Here is a 26594-nt window from a genome sequence, read left to right on the forward strand (position 1 = left end):
AACTAGAGCGGTTTCCTGTTATTTGTATTAAATCTTGTCTATGGCCATACACCAGTAGTTCTTGAAGAGCCTATTGTCAAGATGAGCTGAATTTGGGAAACTCATGAGATCTTCATCTTCTTCAGTATACTCACCATCTTAAATATTTCTTGTTGATTTGGCATTGTCTTAATTGTTTATTATGTGTATAGTTTTAGAAAGGAGTCAGTAACAAACATAGATAATTACAAAGTTCTTTTTATTAAGGTAAGAATTTTTTTGAGTTTTTTTTTTAATTTTTGTTACAAAAAAGCTAAGTGGTTCTGACAGCACAAAGTACATTTATTTTGTACATAATGCTACAGATCCATTGGGCTGGTCCAAAGCTTTAGATTATTGGATCCACAGCTTTTGAATGTCTGTATTGAACTATGGCTAGCAGGCCTATAAATCCATACTCCTATCTCTAACCCACTTTAATATATTTACACAGTAAAAAAATGAAAGGAAAACAAAAAGAGTACACATTTCAATACAAAAACATTTGTAAAAAAAACCCAAAAAGTGACAAATAAAAAGTACTTATTTCTATCTTACATTTTTTTTTTCAGGATGCGCCGTACAAAGGCGCAAAATGAGCAGTTGTGTAAAGACAATGTGTGGGATATGAATAGAGTGGCATGCTATTCTCTGATTGAAAACTGTATTAGGATGATGGGTTTGGCAATATTCTTGGTCCCCATGAAAAAAAATGACAACAAACAAACAAAAAACAAACATAAGGCACATACATTTCAAGAATGTTCTAAAATGCTGATATGTTGTGGACAACGTAAAAGGCTATAGGCAAAGTAAATAGGAAAAAAAAAAACATAGTACCTTTTGTAAAGCGATAACAAAATCTAATATAAGTCTCTTTGGGAAATAAAGTCCACAGTGCTACTTGAAGTCAAGTACTGTACTGTTCCACCATATATAAGAGTACCATACATGAAGCACGTAACAATAACAATAAAAAGTGGATACTTCCCTTTCTACAAAAAAAATGGATTCTTCACAAATCAAGACATAAGCACAAATATCAGTCAGTAGAGGTGTGGCCTAATACAAGTATGGCAAAAAGTCATTGCTAGGACCCATTCGAAATATGGCATGGAAAAACATACGGATTGCTTGAAATATTTGCAAATTTTTGGGTTAACGATCAATTAAAAATCCTGTAGGTGTCATATAAAATAAACAAAAAACCAACAATTTACAAAAGAACTGTAATGTGTCGTCAATACATATCCATTTTTCATGCAACCTCCAAAAACATTGACAAGTTCTCTTCTATAGTAACTGTGTAAAATTAGGAGCTTTGCTTTTAGAAACTAAGTGAGGACATATAGGATGTGAGATGGACAAGCGTGTTCAGGTAACATGTGAGCACCATGGATGAGTCTGATCTTCCAAACACAATACACTTTATACAATACCGATTTTCTAATTGACTAAACAGAACAACTTAACATAATTAAGACTTTTTTTTTTTTCACATGTCAAACATGCACAGACATTACACAGTTATGTTGTCGTACACTAAGGAAAAATGTATATAGACCCATTTGGAGAAAAATAATAATAAAAACAAAACAAAAAAACATGGTTTTGTGTTGGCAATACTGATCCATAATTGAAATGGAAGACTATTTCTCCCTACAACACTTTAGGGTTTGAGTCTTTATTCCATAAAAGGAACATACTTGGAATGTATCCCATTTACTAGGGATAAAATTGCTAAAACACGTACATACATATAAAAATGAGTTGCCTTCTTGTCGATAGAAGTTTGTTCTAGTCTCCAGTCTATTGCATAACAGCAAGAAACTTGCTTTCTTCTGCAAGTGAGGTTAGCAATGAACTCATGTCCCCTATTGCCATATTACTGGTGCTTACTGGCATGCTTGGGAATGTAAGAGACGCTCGAGGTGTGGTAAGACGTGATGAATTTCGTGACAGGTTTTGGATGATGCTAGGGCTCAGGGCTCCTGAAATTAAGCTGGCATGATCCCCATCATCTATAATGGCATCAAAATCAATTTGCACTCCATCTAAACTACTGCCATCAATATTATTGACTGTGCTGGACACTTGGTTAGCTCCTGGTGAAACAAGCTCAGATGCATTGGTATTACTGCCATCTTCTAGGAGACAGTTGGCTTCTATTATAGCGTAAGCGCCCGGTTTCACCCGCTGTTGAGTGTATCCTATGGTTTGGTCATAGAACTGACCTGAATAATTCTGTGGATTAGCACAATGTTGCTGTGGTTGCATTTCTACTTTAATGCCATTGGCCTTGTAAATCTGTTGGTTGCTTGCACACGACTGGTAATTCCTGATTTGCTGACCATTGGGTTGCGAGGTTGTCAGGAAGGTCTGTGTAGCTTCCACGCTGTGACTGTTTTGATCTACGGATGTCTGGTTAGATCGATTCACTCCTAAGAAATACATGCCATGGATCATATGTTCAGCTGCAAATTGCTGTAGATATTCCTGGTTTAGAAGATTTTGATTCTGGACTATATCAACTGTATTGGATGACTGCTCAGTATATTGCATGGATGGTACAATGTTCTGTTGAACGTTATTAACCTGATGGTTGCCTGTAAATTTCTGCCCCCGATTTGCTGGATTGTAGGAACTGGCTGTTATTGGGTATTGTTGATCTTTGATAGATAGTGAAGTATTGTAGAGATTAAGATTTTGTTGCAATGCTTGAGGATTGCTTTGCATGTTTGGACATCCTCTTTGCAGCGACTGTCCACTCTTTGACATGATTTGCTGTTGGACCATCATATTATTATACATTCCAAAAGCTCTATTTTGTTGTGTATTTAGACGGTGTCCATACCTAACTCTGGAAGGGGAGTGCTCAGCACTGCCAGAGGTAACTTCATTCCATTGTATAGGAAGATCATTTTTATTATTTACTTGGTCTGTCTGCTCCACATTTTGGAAAGCTTGAGTATATGAGTTATTATTCATTTGGGATTGGTCATAGTTGTTAATGTTCCTTGCTGTATTGTTTTGCGTTTTGTCTAACTCACTATTTTGTGAATTTTCGTACAGGTTTTGGTTTTGCAAATTAAGGTACTGAACCATATCATCTGGTAAGAAATCTTCGTCATCCAAATTCCCTTCTGCTTCCATGATCATGGCCTCCAGAGCAACATTTTCACTTATACTGGGAGGACATGGAGAATACACACCGCGGGTATAGTTTTGCAAGGCTAAGTTGCGCCTTTCTATAGGCGGTGCCACATCGTGGGTGCTGATACTGTTTAGGCTGTTGAACCTCTGAACTCTACCAGTAGATAAGTTAGCAGAAACCATTTTCACAGGGTCACTTGCTCTTCGCATAGCATTCCCTTGAAGATCATTGGATATGAAATGTCTTCTTCCAAAAGTGCCTACCCCACCATCACTACACCTTCTAGAAACATTTGATGAAGAAAGAGGAGATAATCTACTATCTCTAGTATCACCCAGCAATGCCATTCTAGTCTTCAGGCTCATCATGTCCATGTTTGGCAGTGGTGTTGGTGGAGGACCACCTGTAGCAGCAGCATATTTTGCTTTTAACCGATATTGCTGTGCAGGAGTGAGACTGAGGAGGCTGGGTAGCCCATCACACTGACTGGATTCACTGGATCTCCTTGAGGCATCAGTGGATATAGGATCATAGGAATCTGCAACACTTATATTCTGAAGTCTTCCTTCAGTCTGGGAAGTTTCACTAGATCTTCGACTAGAGAAACATGGTGAAATTCCAGAAGACCTTCGACTGCTTAAGTAAGCAGAACTGATTGTGCTTGTATTGCTGTCCCTCCTGTTGTTCAAGATATTCAATACTGTGATGTCCGTGCTTGAAAGTTCATTTCTGTTTGGAAGCGCAGCCATGGGTCCTCCCACATTTATGTTGCTGCCCAATTGCAAACCTGGATGGAAAGAAGAGACAAAGTAAGTTTCACCATCAATGGAAAAGATAAAGCAAGTACAGGATAACAGAACACCAAGGAATAAACAAGCCTTGAAATACTGATTTTAACATGTGAAATACAAGGTTGAAGAAAATAATACTATACCATTTCCAGTGATTGGTGGTAGAGATGGTGTCTTTGAAGGTGGAACTAGGTTCAGTCTTGGAAGTACTCCATTAATCTGCTTTATTCGTTCTACTTTGACTTGTTCCATCCATTTGGTTCCTGTCATGATCCTTCTGCCTTGTAAACCAAGTCCTGTAGTTGCTGTGGAAATGGTAGAGTCCATGATTGGGGTATCGTCCAGGGTGCTGAGGTCTCCTATGCTGCCTCCATTATTCAGAGTAAGCTCGATCCCACTGTTGGTATAGTTGCTGTTGGGGGACTGCTCGCTGCTGCATGAAGACTTACCACCAGGGCTTGGCTGAGATGTCTGCTTTGCATAAATAATAAACACCAATAAGTTCACAATATAAAAAAGAACTTGCCTAAAATTATTTACACAGACCTTTCATGTCCTCTGACATTAGCAGCGTTATATACCGCTAAAAAGCTTACCACGTTCTGAATTTAGTACACTGTTGGCTTTGCTGATATGTATCCTAGTGCAAGATATATTTGTGCCGTTAGTTTCCACACTGAAATTGCTGCACTATCGGAAGGGTGGGCCGTACGGCTTATTGTCATCAGTTGGTAGTGAAGAACACCCTGATGGTACTCTTCCATAGCCTTGTACTGTCTGGTGGTGGGTATCCCTCATAGCCTAGCAATGACACTGAGCTGTAAGGTCAGCGCTTACGAAAATAACGGCACCAATATCTTTGGCACCAGGATGTATACTGGCAAGCTGATGGTGCATTGGATTCAGCACACTGATAGTTTTCTAGCTGTATATAATATCGACAATGTCAGAGGACATAAGAGATTTTAGAGTGATGATCTGGTTTAAAGAGGACCTTTCACCACCTCCACCAGTTTTGGTTTTTAGCATCTATTAATAGGTGTCCCTCCACTGATTCCAGAGCAGTTGAAATTTTTTTCCTTGGCTCCTACCAGTCTGGAGCAACAAATACAGTTAGTTTTGATGCCTGATGTGCTATGTAAGGTGTGTAATGTCAGAAGGGCACTGTCAGGCAGGGGGTGTGATTCAGAGCACCAATCAGAGGCAGCCATTGTCAGGGCTCAGAATCACACCCCTTGTCTGCCCCTGCCTGACACCTCCCTCCTGACAGTACAGAGCCTAAATGGTATATCAGGCACCAAAACTAACAGCAATGATTACTTGGGAACAGTGGGCGCTAAAAAAAAAATTCCAACTGTGCCGGAATCAGTGGAACAGCGGCTATAAAAATGGTGTAAAGAGTAAGACTTGTTGGAGGTGGTGAAAACTCCTCTTTAACTATTAAACAGTCATAATTGTAACACAAATTGTTCACACGACTTAGATTTTCACATGGTTATCATCTCAACAATTCTAACACATTCAAAATATTCTTTCTATTTATACACTTTTTCTAGAACATAGAAGTTAAAACACATAGCACACCACTAACAAGCACAAAAACAAGCAATGCCAAAAACACAAAACAATGGTCAATATACTGAAAGAAAAAAATCTTTTCACAAGGAAAACCAGCAAATCATATGTAAAACTAGTCTAGTTAATAGAGTGGAAATGAGGAAATGGGGTGTCTGATCCAAATATATAGAAGTGTTAGCCCTCACCTTATTACCCACTGTCCTTAGAAAGGTTGAGAGAGACAATTAAGAACATCAGACAGAAAAGACATTAAATTAGTAAATTCAAGTTATAACAATACTTTACACATGTGTTTAAATTCACATTTACATTTACAATGTAGGTAATAATGTATGACCACGTGAGATGCTCATACACTATAATATAAATTCTGTTACACTCCACAAAAATGGAATAACGCAACAAGCCAAGAATCTCTCACTACCTAGAGGAAACGGGAAAACAGTAGCAAAAAATAAGGATGACAAGGAAAACCCCCCACTTGGTGAAGGTAGATGTCATGTGTAAAAGGGTGCATCGCCCAACAATGCAAACCGTGGAACAACAACCATGTACTTTTTTTTAATATGTACATGTAGAATGTGCACAATGGGTTGCCAAGTGGCGAAAAAGTCCCACATTCTGGATTCCTTCAGGAACAAGGCATTCAGGCAACTCATATTTCATCTAAAAACCAAAATTAAATGTAATGGAGCACTTGGGCACAGCCATGCTTGTAAAATGGTTTTTAGCCGGCTGTGGAGATGCAGAAAACAGTATCTAGCTAGTCAGGGACAGAGGAAGTAGTTTTGGGTAGATGGCACACAAGTACACAAGCCCCACCCCAAGACCCTGTGCTAGGTAGTGTAGCAGTTTAATAATACCCTCTGTGAAAGGCTCTATGAAAGTATGAAACCAGTCCATGGAACATATGACTAGGCCATATTAATAGAGATATTAGTAGAGATCTCTGCCCTTTCCTGTATATTTAGTAAGGAATGTAAGTTGTTAAATGTCAAGGTGACAGGGAACGAATAGAGATAGAAAACATAGAATGGTATCTAAAGAGTAAGCTACATACCATTGGCTTTTCAGTCTTCACGGATTTCACGTGGAGGCATTCTTCATGCTTTGAGGTAGTGTTATTGAGGTCCTTGTGCTCGCCATGTGCACCCTGAATTGGATGGCCTGGCGACCGTGATTGTGAATGGCTTCCAGGTTCTCGTGGTGGAGGGGGTCTCGGGTGGATGTCTCCCCGCTGTTTCTTTGTTACGTGCGCTTCAGGACCATGTACTGTTTTTACATGTTTTCTCAAGGAGCTTGGATCTGTGTAACGTTTAGTGCAGCCAGGGATCTTACACACATACGGTTTCTGTGGGGGGGAAAAAGAGAAAGAGAATATACTAACTGTAGTAATAATAATGTCACATCAGATGAAGTTTGCAAACAGGAGAACATACAAACTTTATGCATATTTTGCCATTATTTTAATCAATCCCAAACCATCTAAATACACACAGTAATGAACTTTATACAGAGAAAACAATATACAGAGTAATAAGTGGCTCGATATACCTATTTTATTGTAGAACCGCTAGATGGCGCTAACGTCCAGGTTTTTAACAGGTTAGAATAGCAGTCTACTATTTTAGCATTCGTATGGACTGAGCCTACCTCATCTCTATGTAGAGTAGATGATAAAAGACTGATATTATTTTGGCATAGTGACCCACTTCTTATAAGACCTCCTGAATATACTGGCTGTCAGTTTAATATAGGATGTGCATGAAACTGTTTTGTCATCAGATTTTGTATACATACTGTTATATGGACACGCGTGATACATTTGCAAGAAAGCAGAAGATGGAAGAACATTTTCTGTAACTTGATTAATGAAGCAAGCAAGATATTTGTAAAACTGGAACACGCATGCAAAGCTAAGGAACATTCACTCAGACAAGCCTACATGGGAACTGAATTTAGCAATGATACAATTAAAATTAGCACGGAAATTCATGGTAGAAACCTAAAACATATTGTGGAATTTCAGAAAAATACTCTTTATTGTAATGAGTCAACATGGAAAGCCTGAGTCATAACATGGAAGCCATACAAAGTCATACTGGATCCACTCAGTCTAAGCTTTAGCTATATTATCTAGTCTACAGTCAGAAACATCCCTGCTCTGACCACTTTTATCATGGACTATACATATATGCTATACTTTTATACAAACCTCTTATCTTAACATAACAGAACAGTTAATGTCTTCTTATCTACAGATTTATCCTCCCTCACCTTTCCTCTTGGCTAGACACAGCCAGATATCTAAGTCACTAGATGATTCGCTTTTCAAAATAACGTGATTTTGGGTTATTGCATCACAAGATGCCTATCCTATGTCTTTATGAGTGGTCACCCAGTGTTTGAGTTGTGATCTGCAGCCTTTCACATTATGATACAGCAATAACTTATTTAATGAAAAACTAATGATCTTTACTAAATTTCACGCTCCAGTAAGGGTGGACACATTTGTATTCAGGTACTTACCTCATTAGAATGAGTTCGGTTTTGGTGCTTCGCTCTGTCTGATGCGTTGGAGAAAGCCTTGTTGCAGCCCTCATGCTCACAGACATACGGTTTCTCTCCAGTGTGAGATCGCAAGTGAGTTTTCAAGTTTTCTAATCTGGAGTAAGCCTTTGAACACCCTTCAAACTAATCAAGAAGAAAGTTTTAACATCACCTTGACTGTAAACACCAGTAGCATTTCACAAGACAATCCCTGTATGAATGTACTTTTGTACTAATGTCTCATCTAGACAACCTCTTGTGTAGATGAGATCCCACAGGTAATAAAGAGATGTATCAAACCCGTAGGCAGAACCTTATTCCTCTAGCAGCCACTGCTGGAAAATGTGCTATTGCTTGATAACTATATTTTAATACTTGGCTCTTCTCTTTGGCTAATTCTGTGGTATCCTGAGCTGGACATATCTGTGTTCCCTATAGCAAGTTAATATGGCAGTGAGACTCCTTTCCATTGTTCTTTCTTTTAGCTCAGGCTGTAGTATACCTTAGATTATTCTGAAAGTAAAATATTAAAGTATTAAAGTAGAGAGGTTGAGACCCTATGTTGCGGGAATGCAACTTTTTTTTGCTGCGTTTTTTGAGCCAAACCTAGTAGTGGCGACAGAAGGAATGGGAAATATATAGGAAGCTACTTTCTGCTCTTTCCAACCCTTACTTTGTCTCAAAAAAATGCAGCAAAATTGGCAACAAAAAAGCTGTGTTTCCGCAAAGTTGGGCTTTAGCCTAAGGCTGAGGCCCCACCTTGCGGAAACGCAGTGTTTTCTGTTGAAGATTTTGTTGCGGGTTTTTTTTGAGCCAAAGGAATGGGAAATATATAGGAAGATAGGAAGTTCTTATACTTCTCCCTTCTGCTCAATCCACTCCTGTATCTGGTTAAAAAAACAAACAAAAAAACCCATCAAAATCTGCAACAAAAAAAGATGTGTTTCCTACTACTTCGGGCCTCAGTTTAAGGGATGTGTCATTTACTGCAGAAGTAAAAAATTATTTTAAAAAAAATAAAATTCTCATGAAGATGTCACCACTACTTACAGTGCATTTGTGTGGCTTCTCCCCTGTGTGCCGCCTCATGTGGACCACCAGCATATACTGAGCCTTAAATGGCTTTTGTTCTCTAGAACAGTCCAGCCATCGGCACACAAACTCTTTCTTCTCTCCATGTATGTGATCGTTGTTTATATGCTGTGAATGAGAGTTTAAAGAAGGTTAGTATAAAAATAACAATAATGATATGCAGCTAAATAAAAATAGATCCTGAATCAAACATTTCAAATGGAAATGTGACTAAAAGTAGAAAAAGCACGTCACTTTCAGAATTTTGTGTTGGAATGGTACCACATCTTACACAGATTATTTCCTTAAATATTTAGTTATTATTCCAATGAATTTAATCATATTTCAATTTGTAGCCAATTTAAAGTTTAACATTTTTACAAATAATACGGTAATTGAAATTTTTTTCCTAGTTTTAGTAGATTTTCTCTAACTATTGTAGTGGTGCCAATTTATTGTCTTAAAAATCTGCCAATGGATAGGACCATGAATGCAACAACTTTCTGTGGTCTAGGACTTGTCAGAAACCCACACGACTTTCTGACCAAAGCAAGTTCCTGCATCCATGATCGTGTTCATTGGCTACTACATAAGACTGTCACTAATAAGATGGGTAGAGAAAATCTTTAAAATGCTGCAAAACTTATAATTATTTATGTTTGCAAAAATGTTTACCTTTAATTTTCTGCAAATTTAAATACAGTTCTTTTCATGGGAAAACTCCTTTTGGTCAGGGCCCCACTTGGAGTAAACGCCATGGGAAAAGAAAAACGTGGTGTTGTACAGTCACAGCAAATTGGATGGGATTCACATAGCAGGAAAATACACAGTGCGGACACAGTGATTTCCAAAACCGTTGCGGTTTTGGAAATCGCAGCATGTCAATTATAACTACGGAAACGCCGGCGGTTTCCCTATTGAAGCAGAAAGTCTGAAGGAAACCCCTGCAAACTTTGGGTGCAAAGCGCTGTGTGCAACGTGTGGATGTAATTCGTTAGAATAGTAGGGGCTCTTAATGGCATAGTAAACGTACATTAATTTTCTTGCTGCTGAGAAAAATAATTTTTAACCAGTACGGGCACAGCCACGCTTGCTAAGGCACCCATTCTCACCTGTGTTTGCCATCCAGTGCTGCTCCCTAAGGCCGCGTTCACGCAGGATTCTTTGGTCTGCAAACTGAGGCCGGCTCAGTTTCCGAACCGAAAAACGGGTAGCTGCGACTTGATGCCGCTGCCGTGCACCGGAATCCAGTTGCGCACATCGCTCACAATTAGGCCCAATGAATGGGCCTAGTTGGGAGTGTCTTCACGCCTCACGAATCCGCCTGAAGAATGAGCATGTTGCTTCTTTTGTTCCGACTCCATTTGCTCTCCGGCTCTCGGAAAAAAAGAACTGGTCTGCTCCCATTGATTTCAAGGGGAGCCGTCTTTTTGGTCAGGATTTTGAGGCAAATTCGGCTTCAAAATACTGACGAAAAAACTATGTATGAACTCAGCTTAAGGTAAATACAGGTCAGGAGGTGCCTCAACCACAGACAAAAACAGGTGCTCAGGCAGATATGGCCATGCACAGAATAGTCATTTGCATGCAGATTAAAAGCTAATTTTCTTAGTAGTAAGACTGCACTTTGACACACAATAGTATATACAGTATGCCACTACCTGTCCTTACAACAGCATAAAGATGATTGAGAAGTCAGTTTGGTGATGATAGATCTCCTTTAACAACTCCTAATGTATTTCTGAGCAGGGCAGTTCATTCCTTACCTAGATATCCTGGGACTGTATAATTGCAGTCACTTTTTATAATATTCCTCTCAATGTCTTTAAAGTGCCACCATAAATTATTATTGACTCCCATCCAAGCCATATAAACTCTAGCTCGCCATACACCACTGTGGTTACTGTATTTCAGCTCGCACCTTTCTACAAGACACGGTAAACCTCTAAACTAGTATAACTGTGTCAATAACGTCTAGGTCAGGGTTGTCAGGCAGCTTTATGTTTAGAAAGCCACAGGGACTAATCTCTGCAACTATTCCAGCTGTACAGAATCCGGTGAAATGACAGCAGGCGTTGTACAGACAAAGACACATAAACCTTGTTTCCTTGCGAGGGAGGAATGGGTCAAGCAGCAATTACAGTTGATGACATTTCACAAAAGCCTAAAGGGACTATTGCGAAGTCCAAAGCTTTCAGCAGACTCAACCTCAAAACAGGTTAGGAATTAAAGCGTGTCAGAGCCACTTCACATGCTACCCCAATCCGGGTACAGATACAGCTGGTAAACACTTACTTAACAGGCAGACTTTACTGGGAAATACCTAGAAATCATTCTGTTTTATCAAATAGGATTTTTCTTCTCTAGAAAGAACTCTGAGCTATCTATTATCTTTAGACCTCATGCACACAGCTCATAGACTCTGGCACACGGGCCTGTTTTATGGATTCATAGAAACTGCATATGCTACCATATGGTTTGTGTATGTGTTACACTATCTATAGCAGGCTATGGATGCCATATCAAAGATCAGTATTATGGTTGTGTACGTATGACAATCATTTAACAAATATGTATTTATTAGGTTCTAGATCAGTTACTGTATATACTCGAGTTTAAGCCGATTTTTCAGCACAGTTTATGTGCTGAAAAAGTCCCCCTCGGCTTATACTCAAGTCAAGCAAAAAATAAAATAATTTTTTTTTTTCTATGACCAGCCGCAATAGAATTTCCCATAAAATAGTGAAAAAAAGAAGCTTTAAAAAAAATATAATAAAAAAAAAAAAAAGTAAATAAAAGTTCTAAATCCCTCCTTTCCCTAGAATACATATAAAAGTAGAAAATGACTGTGAAACACATACACCTTAGGTATCCCTGTGTCTGACAGTACCCGGTCTACTTAATATAGGGTATCTGCAGTGCTCCTGTTCCGTCGTGAAGGGGTTAATAGGAGCACTGCAGATACACTATATTCAGCCAGACTGAATTCCAAGTGGGGGGGGGGGAAACAGTCCTCAAGCTCAGGGAAGGGGCAGACAGACAACCAAAACACCCCCTCCCCTCCCCCAGCAACTACTGTACCCAAAAACGCCGACCATTTTAATTTTTTAAATTTTCCAGTAGCTGCTGCATTTCCCCCCCCTCGGGTTATACTCAAGTCAATAAGTTTTCCCAGTTTTTTGTGGTAAAATTAGGGGCCTCGGCTTATATTCGGGTTGGCTTATACTCGAGTATATACGGTATGTTAAAAAGTAAATGATAAAATGGACTACTGCACGATTTTGGTTTCTAATAAATGGAAATACACATAGATTGTCTGTATATACTTAAAAAACCAAACTTTAACCATATATTTACACAAACTTGTGTAGTAGTTATTCTTCTATATTGCCTCTAGATGGAGCAATGCACCAATATGTTCCACAAACTACAGTATAACAATAATAATATACATACAATACTTTGCCTGAAGTGACTACTTTGTACAGACACATTCACATGTTGCAAAAACACTAATTACATGAAATCAAAAACCTGACAGGGATAAGTATAATATTTTAATCTGACTGCTGCCTGGGGTACATATCCTGGAAAACAAAAAACTCAAAGAGCTCTTTAAGACAAAGACAGGCACATAATATAACACTTGTAACTCAAGTTCAAAAACAGCCCAAGGGTTTTTTATGAAACGAAGAATCTGATTTTTCTTCCTGGAGGAACATTCGGGTGGTTGGTAATTAATGTTTTAATACATTCTCTAGATGCAATTGTGACTTAGGGCCATGTCGAGAGGGCAGTCTGACAGCAGAATCACTGCGGTGTGTGACAAGTCAATATCGTTTGAGCAGATCATTCTTGTGTTTCCCAATCGAACAAAAAAAAAGTGGACTCACACAGACAACTCCTATATCTGCAGGAGAACATAGTAATGAATGACTGGTGAATGGATGTACACTGAAAGTCATACTGGGTAAGGCTACATTTACAAGACTGTGCAAAAAGTTAAGAACGGATGAAACGGTCCATTTTTAATAGTCATTTAGCACAAATCTTCACAGATTCGTCATAGACTTGAGTCTATTCAGGGATTCATGAAAATGGGCAAAAAAAAGCACGTCCTATTTTTTTTTTTTTTTATGTAGATTGTGAGCCCCACACAGAGCTCACAATGTACATTTTTCCCTATCAGTATGTCTTTTTTTTGGAATATGGGATGGAAATCCATGCAGACACGGGGAGAACATACAAACTCCTTGCAGATGGTTTTTTGCCCTTGGCGGGATTTGAACACCAGGACTCCAGCGCTGCAAGGCTGCAGTGCTAACCACTGAGCCACCGTGTGGCCCCCCACGTTGTATTTTTTGATTGCCAGTATTCATGATTTAAAAAGTGGATGTGTGAATACACCCCCAATCTTTCATTGTTCTTAAATACATCTGATTTTCATTGTTGTGGACATGTATCTTGTTAGCAGCTCTCTACTATTATTCTTAAAGGTTGGTCCTGAGCAGGCTCTATGAACGGGCCTTCTTCTGGACAACCCCTTTAATGGGACATTCAAATCATATTTTTAACATGTGTTTAATAATTTAACAAATTTGTCAAGAACTGGGAGTGAAATTATTATAATCTGTGAACTTTTCAGACCCCAGAGTATAATAGGTGGAGGCCCAGAGGAGATGAAGGAAAATGGCAGTTATACCCCCCTTCCTTCACCTCTTCTGGGCATTCTTATGGCATCCAAAGTTCCTTCTGATTCTTCTTCTGGCTTCTTCCAGCCTTCTGGTTGATGTCATGCACTCCGGGGTCACCATTGAGGCCCAATCATGGGGCACGCGAACATCATGACACTACACAGGCATAGTCATTGGACCTCAGTGGTGACCTCAGGGCACCTGATGCCATCTAGGAGGCCGGAAAGGACCCAGAATGAGCACCTAAGGATGCCCAGAAGATGTGAGGGAAAGTAAGTAAAATGTAATAATAGGCCTCAACCTATTATATTTTGGGGTCTGAAGGGATTCCAGAGTATAATAATTTCACTTCAGTTTAGCCAGTGTTGTGGGTCGATATCTGGTTTGATTCAAACTGGTTTGCTCATCTTTAGAATTTACATTTACATAAAGTTAATGTTAAAAAAAATTAACAATGTACAGAATATCTATTAATAGGAATAATTCTGTTTCACCTCAGTAACATGAGAAAAAACTGATTTGTAAACTGATTTGTAAATTGATTTGAAAATTGTTGCAGATTATGTTTGGCACTCTATAAATAAAAATATTATTAATTATGAAAAATAGATGATAGTTTCCCATTATGGTAAAAATACATTTGAAACAACTTTTCAGATTTGAAGGATGTGAATACTGGCAAAGGTAGAGTTCCTAAGAGTTCCTCTGCTACTGAGAATGAAGAACTGTGGAAATTTTTGGAACAGATGATATCTAAACTCCCCTTATCACAGTGAGATTGCTTTGACATGCAGATTTGTAGTATATATACACACATATACATATTATTGGAAATGAGGAAAAAAATGTTAAAGGGTATGACTTCTAGTATACAGTGAATTATTAAAAAATAAGTTGAAAGGTTCCCCTTTAGGAAGAGGATAAATGGGACACAGATCTTGATTTATCACTAAAATCTAATTGGAAGACAATATTTAATAATGTGATAGAGCTCTTAAGGAATCCCAGTTTGGGGTTTAATTTAATCCATAGATTCTACACTACACATTAAAAATGAGACCAGATAAGGTAGATATTTCAGATATAATTTGGACTTGTCTTAATAATCTAAATAATTGGAAGGCGGTAACACATATTGGTAAGACCGTCAAGTGTAATCTGTCATAAGGCCCAATGTATTGCATGTTGGGTTGAAGGTTTGCCTAATTACTGGGTAGAAGGATTTGTCTAATTATTCAAAAAGTTGGCTATATTAGAATTATAAAAAAAGAATACCAATCTTTTCTCTCTCTTGTTGCTTCCAATACCACTGCACTACTCCTCTCCAACAGTCTGTGTTTACTTGGCTGCAGAGATGAAGTCCCCATATACCCCCAAGTCACTGTTGCAGCCAATCTTTGTCCTTAGTGGTCATATGCCATATACAGCAGAGACCAGTTATTTGCATTGGTGACATGGGGTATCTGGGCACATCACTGCAGCAGCCATGTACAAAGTCTGATGGGTCGAATTAAAGTGCAGGCATTGAAAGCGACTGGGGAATGAATAGGTAGGTATAGCTTATTTTCTTACAATTTCTGGAGATGGGCAACTAGATTACAGTATACAAAAGTCATATTATTATGCAAGTAAACTGATCGGAAAAAACTGGATATGGCATAAAGGGCATGTATAGAAACATTGGGTGTTGGACATAAAATAAAACTCTTAAATATATCAAAAAGTAACAAGCGATGAAATGTTTTGATCTTAAACTCTCTTTAAGTACTGCAAGAAATATGAATTAGCTCAAGGCACAATAGGCATGCAATGTCTAGTTATGCTACTAAAATCACCTATGGTCTACAAATACACACCCTATGGGTGCCAACTAAGCGCAGTCAAACATGGATGAGTGCACAACCAAGCTCAACTAATAACAACCCACCATAGAGCACAATGAATTTCACAACTCATCATGTAGCTTAGGCCTCACTCCTACATATTACACAAAACATACCATATTCCAGGCATACTATGTAAAGCATTGTGCATCTAGGAGAGCAATGTATATTATTAGTAGATGCAGATGTATCTGAAAATAACAGGATAAAGTCTGGAAAAGCAGAGTTATTGAAACAAGAGACAATTGTGTGTGTTTGTCAGATTTTGTAGGGTCTCCTATCATTCTACCTGTCAACCTTTTGAATCCCTGAGATAAAGTGAAGCTGTGTTACCAGGGTAGTTTATACTCCTGCCCTCATTTCATAATATAGCTCGACTTTCATTTTTATCCGCTGGTTTTGCAGCTGCCCGCACATAACAGTCAATAGGTTAAACATGCTCGGTTTGTATGTTTAAATACGAGTCCGAGAATTCCCAAAAGAGAAGAAAATCCCTGGCTCTTGTACAAAGAAAACACAGTACTTTGCTCCAAAGAGCTTTCTGTGGCAATTTAAATGTACAGAGACAGACACAATATCCTGGAGAAGTCAAATCTACCTTATAACATTCCTGACCCCAAGAAGAAGATATGCCCCCGCAGGGACTTGTTCAGAAGGTATCTATTCAGAAAAATACACTTATCCATAGTGCAATGCTCCCCTTCTTGTTACAACAAGACATTCAGTATTACAATGGTACAGTGTGAACACTGAAAACAATGACTGTTGTAATGTATTCCAAATTGTCCAAGGGGCACAGTGCCGGCATGTTATCCGGGCTTGGAGAGAATAGTAATGAAATAGCATTATAGGTACAACTACTTAATATCTTAAACATTTTACAAAATTGTAACATTAACCGTTTTACAGTCCAAAGCTAGCCCTGGAGAAATGGACTGTCTTGGAGAAACAGAAGTAAACATTCCACTTTCAATTACATATAAGCGAATAACGAAACACTGTAACAAGTGGAGTAATGTTATAGGCTTGTATAGACATTGAATAATGTAGTGTAAAGAAACAAACATATGTTATGGTTGAAACGTTGTGGCTAAGGTGTGAGCTGCCCTTAATCTGCCTTGAACAAGACGTATATACCATTGAAGTGTACCCAAATTGACGACTGAAATAAGAGGAAGGAGGCCCCTACTCACAAAATATTTTCATTTATGAAGAATTAGGGGTACTTAGGGTAATATCTATCTATCTATCATCTATCTATCTATTATAAATTTGCAAATACAGAAATGTGCCTTCTGAAGGAAGTAAGTGGTTAACAGAGCTCTGAGCCTTAAATTTACAGTGCTTGCTTTCATAGCGGTGTTGCTTGGTTTGTCTTTTAGACTCTGTCAACACGGCTGTGGAAGCCCGTAGCAATGTGATTCTGTTTCACGTTCCATGACTATCCTGTGCTCTGCCTGAAGAAATGGAATCCAACAGGAAGCTAGTTAAGGAGGTGGTATTTATGATGTGACATTCTTCCCTTGAGATCTGCACTTTGTTGGCCTATGTACTCTCCATGGACTGTAGAGCAGTTCTGAATGATGCATTTAGATCCCCTTTCTTTTATAAATAGAGAACTGTGGCTGAATTACTACTAGAGATATACAGGGCTGATTTAAGAGAAAAAGCTGAGATGGCACAATGGGGTTCATATAAAGGACATTTTCGAAAAAGCACTTATGATGTCATGGGGAAATTGATTATATTGCAATTTCATAATAGGCTGTCTCAAAAACAAAGAAAAGTCTAGATACTTAAAAATGGATTCCCACCTCTTTGAACTGGTCAGACATACAGTCTCATGACCATGTTCCTGGTGTTTAACTCCACTTTTTGTGATGACCTGTACATTAAACGCATGCAGGTTATTAACCTCCTCTCTGTTGTACAGGACTTCACACCTCACTTGCCTCTAAGCACCATTGCATGCTGACTCTCCCTCGCCCTCTCTGTAGGGATCATGTTTTACATACTGGGAAGCAGACTCTGCAGTGAGCAATAGAACAGCATAATTGTGCCTGGATGTAGGTGTGTTTAAAAACAGTAACTGAATATAGCATTGTCTTACACTTTGTAATAGATGCATGCAGCTCTAAATAGAAGTAATGTCTGTCATATAGGAATTATTTTTCTTTACATGGTAATCTGGTCCACTGCAGGGCCTGGTAGCTTCAAAACAAAGGTGCAAAACAGTGCTGGGCAAGGTAATGAAACTGAAAAGTAACTACTTCTGATCTGTGGAGGCATAAGTACATGCAAAGGTATTTTAATTTACATTTAAGAGCTTGGAAAATCCATTTAGGCTAAGGCTCCATGTAGCGAAATGGAGCAAAATTACAAAAAAAAAAAAAAAAAAAGCTGCAGAATGCATCGTTTTTTTCATTGCATTTTCGCAGAGTTTTCCTTTGTGAACCTTCTGCCCCTATCATATAGAAAACCCCAGCGTTTTTTAAGGTATAATTGACATGCTGCGATTTTCAAAAATATGGGCATTTTTGAAAACAAAATGTGTGAATGGTATTAGCCAGAATCCCATCAACTTTGTAAAACAAAACTTTTTTTTTTTTTTTTTTTGGGGGGGGGGGTGTGCTGCGTCTTCGCAATGTAGGGCTTCACCTCTAGGCACTCTGTGACCCTCTGGCTGACTACATGCAGCAGTCTAAAAGGTTTACAAAAAGTGTTTTTTCTTTTCTTTTTCCTCCAGAAACAGCACTATTATTATCAATGGGCTATGCAGGGTATAGACAAAAGTGATGCGGATGGGGGTTGAGATTTTTTTTTTTTTTTTAAATCCGAGACAAACCCTTTAAAAATATCCACTTGTTTGCCTTGATGGAAAGAGCTTAATCACTGTTTTGAGCCAGTTTTGTGATCCTTATGGCTAGCTATATTTCTATAGCACCCATATGGTAGCATTGCGTCACACTGACACAATTCCCTTCTGTGTTCATTCATTAAATCAGTGTTACCTTGGTGCAGACGGTTTATTGCTCAGTAAGCTTCAGTTTCATATTAAACATCTCAGCAAAGAAAGAGGATGAAGGGAAGTGTTTCATTCCAATGTCAGGTGCTTTTCCAAGCACACATCTGCAAGACTACACAATACATAACATAGGCAAAACTAATGAAATCTCTACCAAAAAGCACCAAGTTTCTTAATATACAATCTGCATTGGTTTAACTGGGTAAATACACAGCGTAGGAAAATGTTGCCCCTTTTTTTCCACATAAATCTAAGGTAATTTTAGGATCAAGAGAGGGAAAGAAATGTGCAGCTTTAATGGTGAGACATTCTACATATTTTTCTATTTGCAAGCAACACTTTTTTATGGGGACTATGAATTTTCTCATAAGGTATTAAAAATAAATTCCAGCTAAATTCAGGTATTGATAGCTGGAAAGTTAATAGCTTAATATGGTTCATTCTGGTGTTATGGAAAAAAAAACGTCTTATATAACACCTCAAGTCTGGCTCACAGGCTGAGCCTTGCCAATCTCTTCCACACGGTGCTGACATTTTTATAAAGCATTTGCATTGGTCCAAGGCGAGCGTAATTATTTCCACACATCATGAAATTCTATTGCCAATTTAGTGTTTTCACATGTTTATGGCAAGAACGTAGAAATTGGGAGACAAATCTTACGCTTCAAGCTTTTTTTGTTCTGTTTGCAGCCACTAGTAGGCTTAGGAAAAGGTCAATGTAGCATTTCAAGAACAACATTTTCTAGGTTGGAAAGATGTCCAGCTCTCATTCTTTTTTTTTCATAGAATGCTGCTTAATAAAATTGGGATTGTAATGAAAAAAAAAATCTGAAGATACATACCATAAAAATAATCAGCAAATGGCTAAAAATAAGAAAAGGTAACATGGTAAGTTAATGCTGTCGTGGTTGTGTCTTTTACATGATGCTTAAAGGGGTTTTATCAGCACAACACAATGGCTCAGTGGTTAGCACTTGTGTCTTGAAGTTCTGTCATCCTAGATGTGAATCCAGCCAAAAGCAACACCTACAAAGAGTTTGTATGTTCTCCTTGTGTGTGTGTGTGTGTGTGTGTGTGTGGGGGGGGTTTCCTTCGGATACTCTGGCTTCCTCCCACAATCCAAAAGCATACTGTTACTGAATTTAGATTGGGATCCCTACTTGGGACATTGTTAACAATATCTGTAAAGCGCTGCAGAATATGAAGTTGCCATATAAGTGTCACGGGGTGACTAATGCTATACAGTCTCAGAACACTTCTCACTGACAAGTGTGTGATGTGATAATAGCAGTGGTAAAAGGAGATGTTTCTGTAATGAAAAATTCTATTGTAGTAATTCTTTTTGACCACAAGATGCCGCTGTGTTAGGTAAAGGAAAAACCAGGAAGTGACGAGTTCAGGAAGTGGACTGCTGTAGTGGGGGAGAAGAAGCTGGCTGTGAGCAGTGAGAGATCTGAGGGACAATCCATTGCCATCCGCTGCCCTGCAACGCTTGTTTCAGGCCAGGGCCAGCTCTGGAGAAGCCCGAACCTGTTGCTGGTTCCCATGTCAGGAGAGTTGGAGACGATTGCTGTGCAGACGCCGCGGAGCGGATGACAAGAAGGACCAGCCCTTGTGACACCGTGTTCCAGTTGCCTGGAGGCAAAGAAATTCCTGTTTCCTTCGGAAAGTCCATCTGACTGTTCGCCCCCTTGCTAACCCGGGTAAGCGGAGCTCCGATTCACCTTTCATAAGGGTGAATAGTGTATACACGCAGTAAATAGTTTTTTTTTTTTTGGCGCCAAAAACCTAGCATAGACTGGTTCCGGCCATTTTGCTTTAAAGCGAGTTCTATCTAAACGGAGATACAGCACGTGTTGTCCTGCTATTCAAAAGAGACACTATATCCTGGATTATAGTACCAGAAGTACATCATAAGAGGAGTTATTTGTTTCACTAAGACTTGTGCAGCTAAGCACCAACTTCTGATAAAACAAAACCGGTTGCTGAAGTCCTCCCTGCAGGGTTGGGGTAGTGTGTTGAAATGTGGATATTGGGGAGTGGGTAAGTTAAATAGTAAACTGTGATATTGTTAACCCCAGTGTGACACCGCAGGTGATCTTCCTCTGCATACTTACATTGTTTTGTTAGCTTGGTATTAATAGGTAAATTGCAGCTGCTATATATATGTAGCCGCTAGTTAAAGGCATAGTTCACTAGTTCTGACATATTAGGTCACGGTGCAGTGTCACTCAGGGGTCTCAGCCCTCGGCTGAGTGTCTTGTAATTATTGATTTCATCAGGCCTGTTAGCCTGGAGTTCACCCCAAAAGGGTATAGAGTAAAATTTATATTTCTTACTTCGTGTCTGGTGTGGTTGTGCCTGTCCGTGGAACCGCTGTATCCTAAAAGTTCCTGCAAGAGCCCCGGTAGCCAGTCGGCTGCCGTGTCTTTCCCTTCCTCCTCCCCCCTTACATTTTTGGCGTAGTCGGCAGGATACGGTGCCACCATGGACATGGACAACGCATCTGGGGACGCGCCCTTGGTGGACGCGGACCGTGTGCCTAATGGCGGGGTGGCTGTAGGTGCTGTCCTCCCGCCTGTTGCACCTACCCTTGCACCGACAGCCCCAGTCAGGTGTTTACCAGCAGGTGCCATCTTAAACCAACTGACTAAATTTGACGGACATAACATGTTGCTGACCGATTGGACTGAACGACTGAGGAGTGCGATTAAACTGTGTAATCTAGCCCCCGAACTCCAACCGGAGGTAGCGATAAATGCTCTGGAAGGGAATGCCCGACGGACAATCACATTACTGCCAGAGTCCCAGAGGAGTACGGTGACAGACGTAGTAAACAGGTTGGAGAAGGTTTACGGGAACCGTGCCCCGTCAGTTGATTTACTTGCCCGGTTTGTTAATCGGAGACAGAGGGAGGGGGAGACCGTCCCTGAGTATGCTAATGAACTACAGGGGTTGTTAGCTGATGTCCGGAGGGCCGAATCCCACGCCCAGCGTGCCCCTGAGGAAGATGACGAGCTGTTGAGGGACTATTTTATTCGGGGATTATGTTTGAGTACGGTGAGGCGGGAACTACAGAACCGCGTGCTGGCGGACAAGACCCTGACCTTTGTCCAGATTCTGGAGGAGACCATCGCCAGGACTCAAATGGAGGAGCCAGAGGTGGGTCAGGTCGCCATGCAGAGAGCTGGAAGGGTGATGACCAATGCTGTAGGGGGTGAGACAGAGGCCCAGATGAGAGAAATGCAGCGTACTATAGATGCGCTAACCCAACAATTGAGCCAGGTGCAGAGTAGGGTACAGACTCCTGCTGCTGGGAACCCGTTACCAACTCCCTCAGACGGGCCCCCATGTCAATGCTCAGCAAGACCCCCCATGTGGCAAACAGAGGAACCACAGGGAAGGCCATCTCCATCACGGCCGTGGTATCGCTCTCCTCCTGACCCCCAACTGCGACAAAGGCCACCACCTCGGGAGTGGGACTATAGCAATGTTCAATGTTGGCAATGTCAAGAGTTCGGGCATATCTCAAGGAACTGCCCAGGACCGAGAAGGGCCAGGCCCAGCAACTCACCGCCGTTAAACGGGAGACCTCCGCGATAAGAGGGCGCACCGCGGGGGTATCAGGGGGCCCAAGTGCTCCAAAAAGCCCACATGATTTGATCGCAAAAAGCCCCGTGCTGGAAGTGAGTTTTGAGGGAAAGAAGGTCCCCTGCCTAGTGGATACGGGTTCTGAAGTGACAACAATGCCCTTAGACTATTTTGAACGGCATCATGGCCACCTTATGCGACCAAACACCGGAATGGTTATCCGACTGAGAGCGGCAGATAATGGAACTATCCCTGTACATGGGGTAGTCTGGATGCGGCTTCGGGCCTGTGGCCAAGAATTAGGAGTCAAGGGAGTTATCCTTGTCAAGTCTACCTACTTGCCGGAGGTCCCGGTGATTCTAGGCATGAATGTGTTGCGAGACCTGAACCACGTGCTTTTCACCAAGAAAGGACCGGAGTACTGGAAGCGGACTACGGCACATAGGCCAACACAGCAAGTTTTCCGGCAAATTGTCCAGACTTGCCGAATCCAGAAGGGACTCCCTGAAAACCACCGGCTGGGGGCGGTGTATACCCCGAATGGTGCGCCCGTAAAAATACCTCCCCGGCAGGAACGGACATTGATGTTGCCTGTGGGGACCAATCTGAATGTGGACGGATTGGATGTCGAGCTGGAACCGGTAGAGCGGTGTGAAGAGATAACTGGTGTGATGTTTGGGCGAGTGGTGGCCACAGTCCGAAACGGGCGAGTGCCGGTGCGGTGCGTGAATCTACAGGATCATGAAGTGACCCTACCAAGGAGAGTCAAGGTCGCCAGAGTCTTCCTACACCAGGGTGAGACAGCCCGGAGAAGACCCTTTACTCTTAGGGAAGAGAGAGGGGACGTTTGGACCTTGGCGGTACAGATGGATCAACCTGAAAAACCCACGCCCGAGTGGAATGGGAGGAAGATCCTGGAAATGATGGGAATAAACCGTCCCTCTTTGAGTCCAGACCAAGTACGGCTAGTGGAAGAGACCCTATGGGAGTTCCAAGCTGCATTTTCTAGGCATGACGAAGACTTTGGCTGTACGTCTGCTATCGAGCACCGAATACCGACCGGGAACACGGCCCCAATCCGTGAAAGGTATCGACAGATCCCACCAAACATGTACCAAGAAGTGAAGGAGATGTTACATCAAATGTTGGATAATGGCGTGGTACAACCAAGTCAGAGTCCGTGGGCTGCCCCGGTGGTGCTGGTCCGAAAAAAAGACGGCACCTTACGCTTCTGTGTCGACTACCGGAAGCTGAACGCAAAGACAGTGAGAGACTCTTATCCCTTGCCGCGGATCGAGGAATCCTTATCCGCATTGGGAAAGGCGAAATACTTCTCATCCCTAGACCTGGCGAGCGGATACTGGCAAGTGCCAATGGCAGCAGAAGACAGACAGAAAACAGCGTTCATCTTGCCGATGGGCTTGTATGAGTTCAGAAGGATGCCCTTTGGATTGTCCAATGCCCCCGGCACGTTCCAAAGACTCATGGAGTATTGTCTTGGTGACCTAAACTTTGAGTCAGTGCTCATCTATCTGGACGATATTGTGGTCTTCGGATCGTCCTTCGAACAACATCTTCAGAGGCTGAGACAAGTCCTGAAGCGCCTGATGGAGCATGGGCTCAAGGTCAAGCCCAAGAAGTGCCAGCTGTTCCAGACACAGATTGAGTACCTGGGGCATATTGTCTCTGCTGAGGGGGTGCAACCGGCAAGCAGCAAGGTGGAAGCGGTACAACGCTGGCCTGTCCCAAGAACCCTCAGGGAACTTCGCGCATTCTTGGGCCTAGCTGGATATTACCGGCGCTTCATAAGAAATTTTTCAAAGAAGGCAGGACCGCTGAACGAATTGCTGAGGGGGACCTCCCGGGGGCCAAAGAACCAGCCCATTCCATGGGGAGAGAAACAACAACAGGCGTTCGAGGAGTTGAAGGAAGCCCTGACGAGTGCACCAATACTCGCCTATGCGCAGTTTGACAAGCCCTTCATGTTATACACAGATGGGAGTCTCCATGGCCTAGGTGCGGTGCTCGCCCAAGAACAAGATGGCCGTGAGAGGGTCATAGCCTATGGAAGCCGGTCCCTGAGGGAGACAGAGAGGAACTTTGACAACTATAGTTCATTCAAGCTGGAACTACTGGCCCTAGTGTGGGCCATGACGGAGAAATTCTCAGAATACTTGACAGGAGCGGAAGTGACTGTTATGACCGACAACAATCCCTTGGCGCACCTAGACAATGCAAAGTTGGGTGCTTTGGAGCAGCGATGGATGGCCAGGTTGTCCAGGTACAAGTACAAGATCAAGTACCGATCCGGTAGAGAAAATGCAAATGCGGATGCCCTGTCTCGAGTGACGCCGGATGACTCCGGACGAGATAAGGATGGAGAGTTGGAAGACTCAGAGGTTCCCCACTTGGGTAGAATACCCTTGTTTGTGATACTGGCACGGACAAGTGGGGTGGTGACAGACCGACCAGTGTTGCTTGGGAAAACCCATGGAGATTGGGTATATGCTCAGAATGATGACGTGACCCTAAGAAAGATCAAGCAGTGGGTGATGGCAAAGGAGTGGCCTACCCCGATGGAGCGCAAACGCTTGCCACCTATGGGGGCAAGAGTAATGCAACAGTGGGATAGACTGAAGTGTGAGAATGGGTTACTGTACCGTAAAGTATATTTAGAGACTGAGTTGGAGGTGAGATGGCAACTAGTAATACCAAGTACCAGTGCCAGGGAAGTTGCCCGTGAGGCTCATGTGAGAGGGGCCCACTTTGGTCCTGATAAAACGTTCAAGTGGCTCCAGCGATTTGTCTATTGTCCTGGTCTTGAGCAGACAGTGCAGGACGTGTGCCAAGCCTGCAGGGCCTGTGAGCTCGCTAAACCCCCAGAACAAAGGGCCCCCACTCAGACGATTAGGACCACTGCGCCGTTGGAGGTGCTGATGATTGATTATATCCTGATAGGACACTCCAACAGCGGACATCAGTACTGTTTGGTAATGACCGATCACTTTACCAAGTTTGCAGTAGCAGTAGCTACGAAAGATCAGACTGCCGAGTCTGCCGCCAGGGCTGTGTGTAAGCACTTCATCCAAGTGTATGGGTGCCCCACTCGTATTCACTCAGATCAGGGGGCATGTTTTCAGGGGCGGCTCATGTCGGAGTTGTATCGGGTGTATGGTATCCACAGATCCCGGACGACTCCTTATCACCCAGAGGGGAATGGGGCCTGTGAGCGATTCAATCGCACCCTCCTTCAGATGTTGCGAACGTTGGAGAAAGATCAAAAAGCTCGGTGGCCAGAGAGCTTAGCTGAGTTGCTCTGGGCCTATAATAATCGGGTCCATAGTACCACCGGCTACACGCCATACCTGATGCTGTTTGGGCATCCCGGACGGGAGATTGAAGAATTGAACTTGACAAATCCTGAGAGAGAGGGCGCTCGCTCGCCCGATGACTGGGTAGAACTACACCGTCGAAAACTGCAGACCATACACCGATTGGTGATTGACAAAACCCGACTGTCCAGTCACCCAGACAAGACCCCGGTTCAACATGAACCCTTCCAACCTGGGGACAGGGTGTTAGTAAGGGCCAAGAGACCCTCGGGAAAGTTGGATGATCGGTGGGAGGCAATGCCATATCGAGTAAAACGAAGGGTCATCCCTGACGGACCAGTGTATGAGATAGAGCCTGAAAGGGGTGAAGGAGTTACCCGGACTCTTCACCGTAATATGCTCAGACCTTGTAATTCAGAGACTCCCACAACGGAGACTGAGGTGCATCGGTTGAATCCGACAGCCCCAACCTTCACACCTGCTGCACAGATTGATCCCGATGAGTGGTGGGATGTACCAGTTCCCATGTCTGAAACGGTTCCAGCCGTGGTGATCTTACCTCCACGGGAGGGGACGACACTAATGGCTGCTCCTGTACAGGAACCTGAGCCGACCTGTGGGAATGAAGTGACTGATGCCCCGACTTTACGCAGAACGCCAAGGTCTAATGCTGGGGTTCCCCCACAGCGATACGCCCAGGATGAGTTTGTCTGGGGAGGTCTGTCGAGGACGCCGACCTCTAGTGGGGTGGTGTGTCACGGGGTGACTAATGCTATACAGTCTCAGAACACTTCTCACTGACAAGTGTGTGATGTGATAATAGCAGTGGTAAAAGGAGATGTTTCTGTAATGAAAAATTCTATTGTAGTAATTCTTTTTGACCACAAGATGCCGCTGTGTTAGGTAA

At 41.8% G+C, this 26594-nt stretch overlaps 1 protein-coding gene across 3 annotated transcripts in view; it reads right to left on the reverse strand.

Annotated features, from left to right (window-relative positions):
- Window positions 1-286: 286 nt before the first annotated feature.
- GLI3 (GLI family zinc finger 3) overlaps window positions 287-26594 on the reverse strand; it is a 181793-nt gene continuing 155485 nt past the window's right edge. For 2 of the 3 annotated variants that reach the window (XM_075271223.1, XM_075271225.1), the window contains 5 exons: window positions 9142-9291; window positions 8071-8235; window positions 6602-6892; window positions 4107-4437; window positions 287-3959 (listed from right to left, as the gene is read on the reverse strand). In XM_075271223.1, coding sequence (XP_075127324.1) covers window positions 1828-3959; window positions 4107-4437; window positions 6602-6892; window positions 8071-8235; window positions 9142-9291 — 3069 coding nt within the window. In that variant the 3' untranslated portion in view covers window positions 287-1827. The remainder of the gene's footprint in view (window positions 3960-4106; window positions 4438-6601; window positions 6893-8070; window positions 8236-9141; window positions 9292-26594) is intronic. The other variant, XM_075271224.1, reaches the window with a different exon arrangement.

The sequence above is a fragment of the Leptodactylus fuscus genome, chromosome 4 (genome assembly GCF_031893055.1).
Source record: "Leptodactylus fuscus isolate aLepFus1 chromosome 4, aLepFus1.hap2, whole genome shotgun sequence".
In the NCBI taxonomy this organism is placed as follows: domain Eukaryota; kingdom Metazoa; phylum Chordata; class Amphibia; order Anura; family Leptodactylidae; genus Leptodactylus; species Leptodactylus fuscus.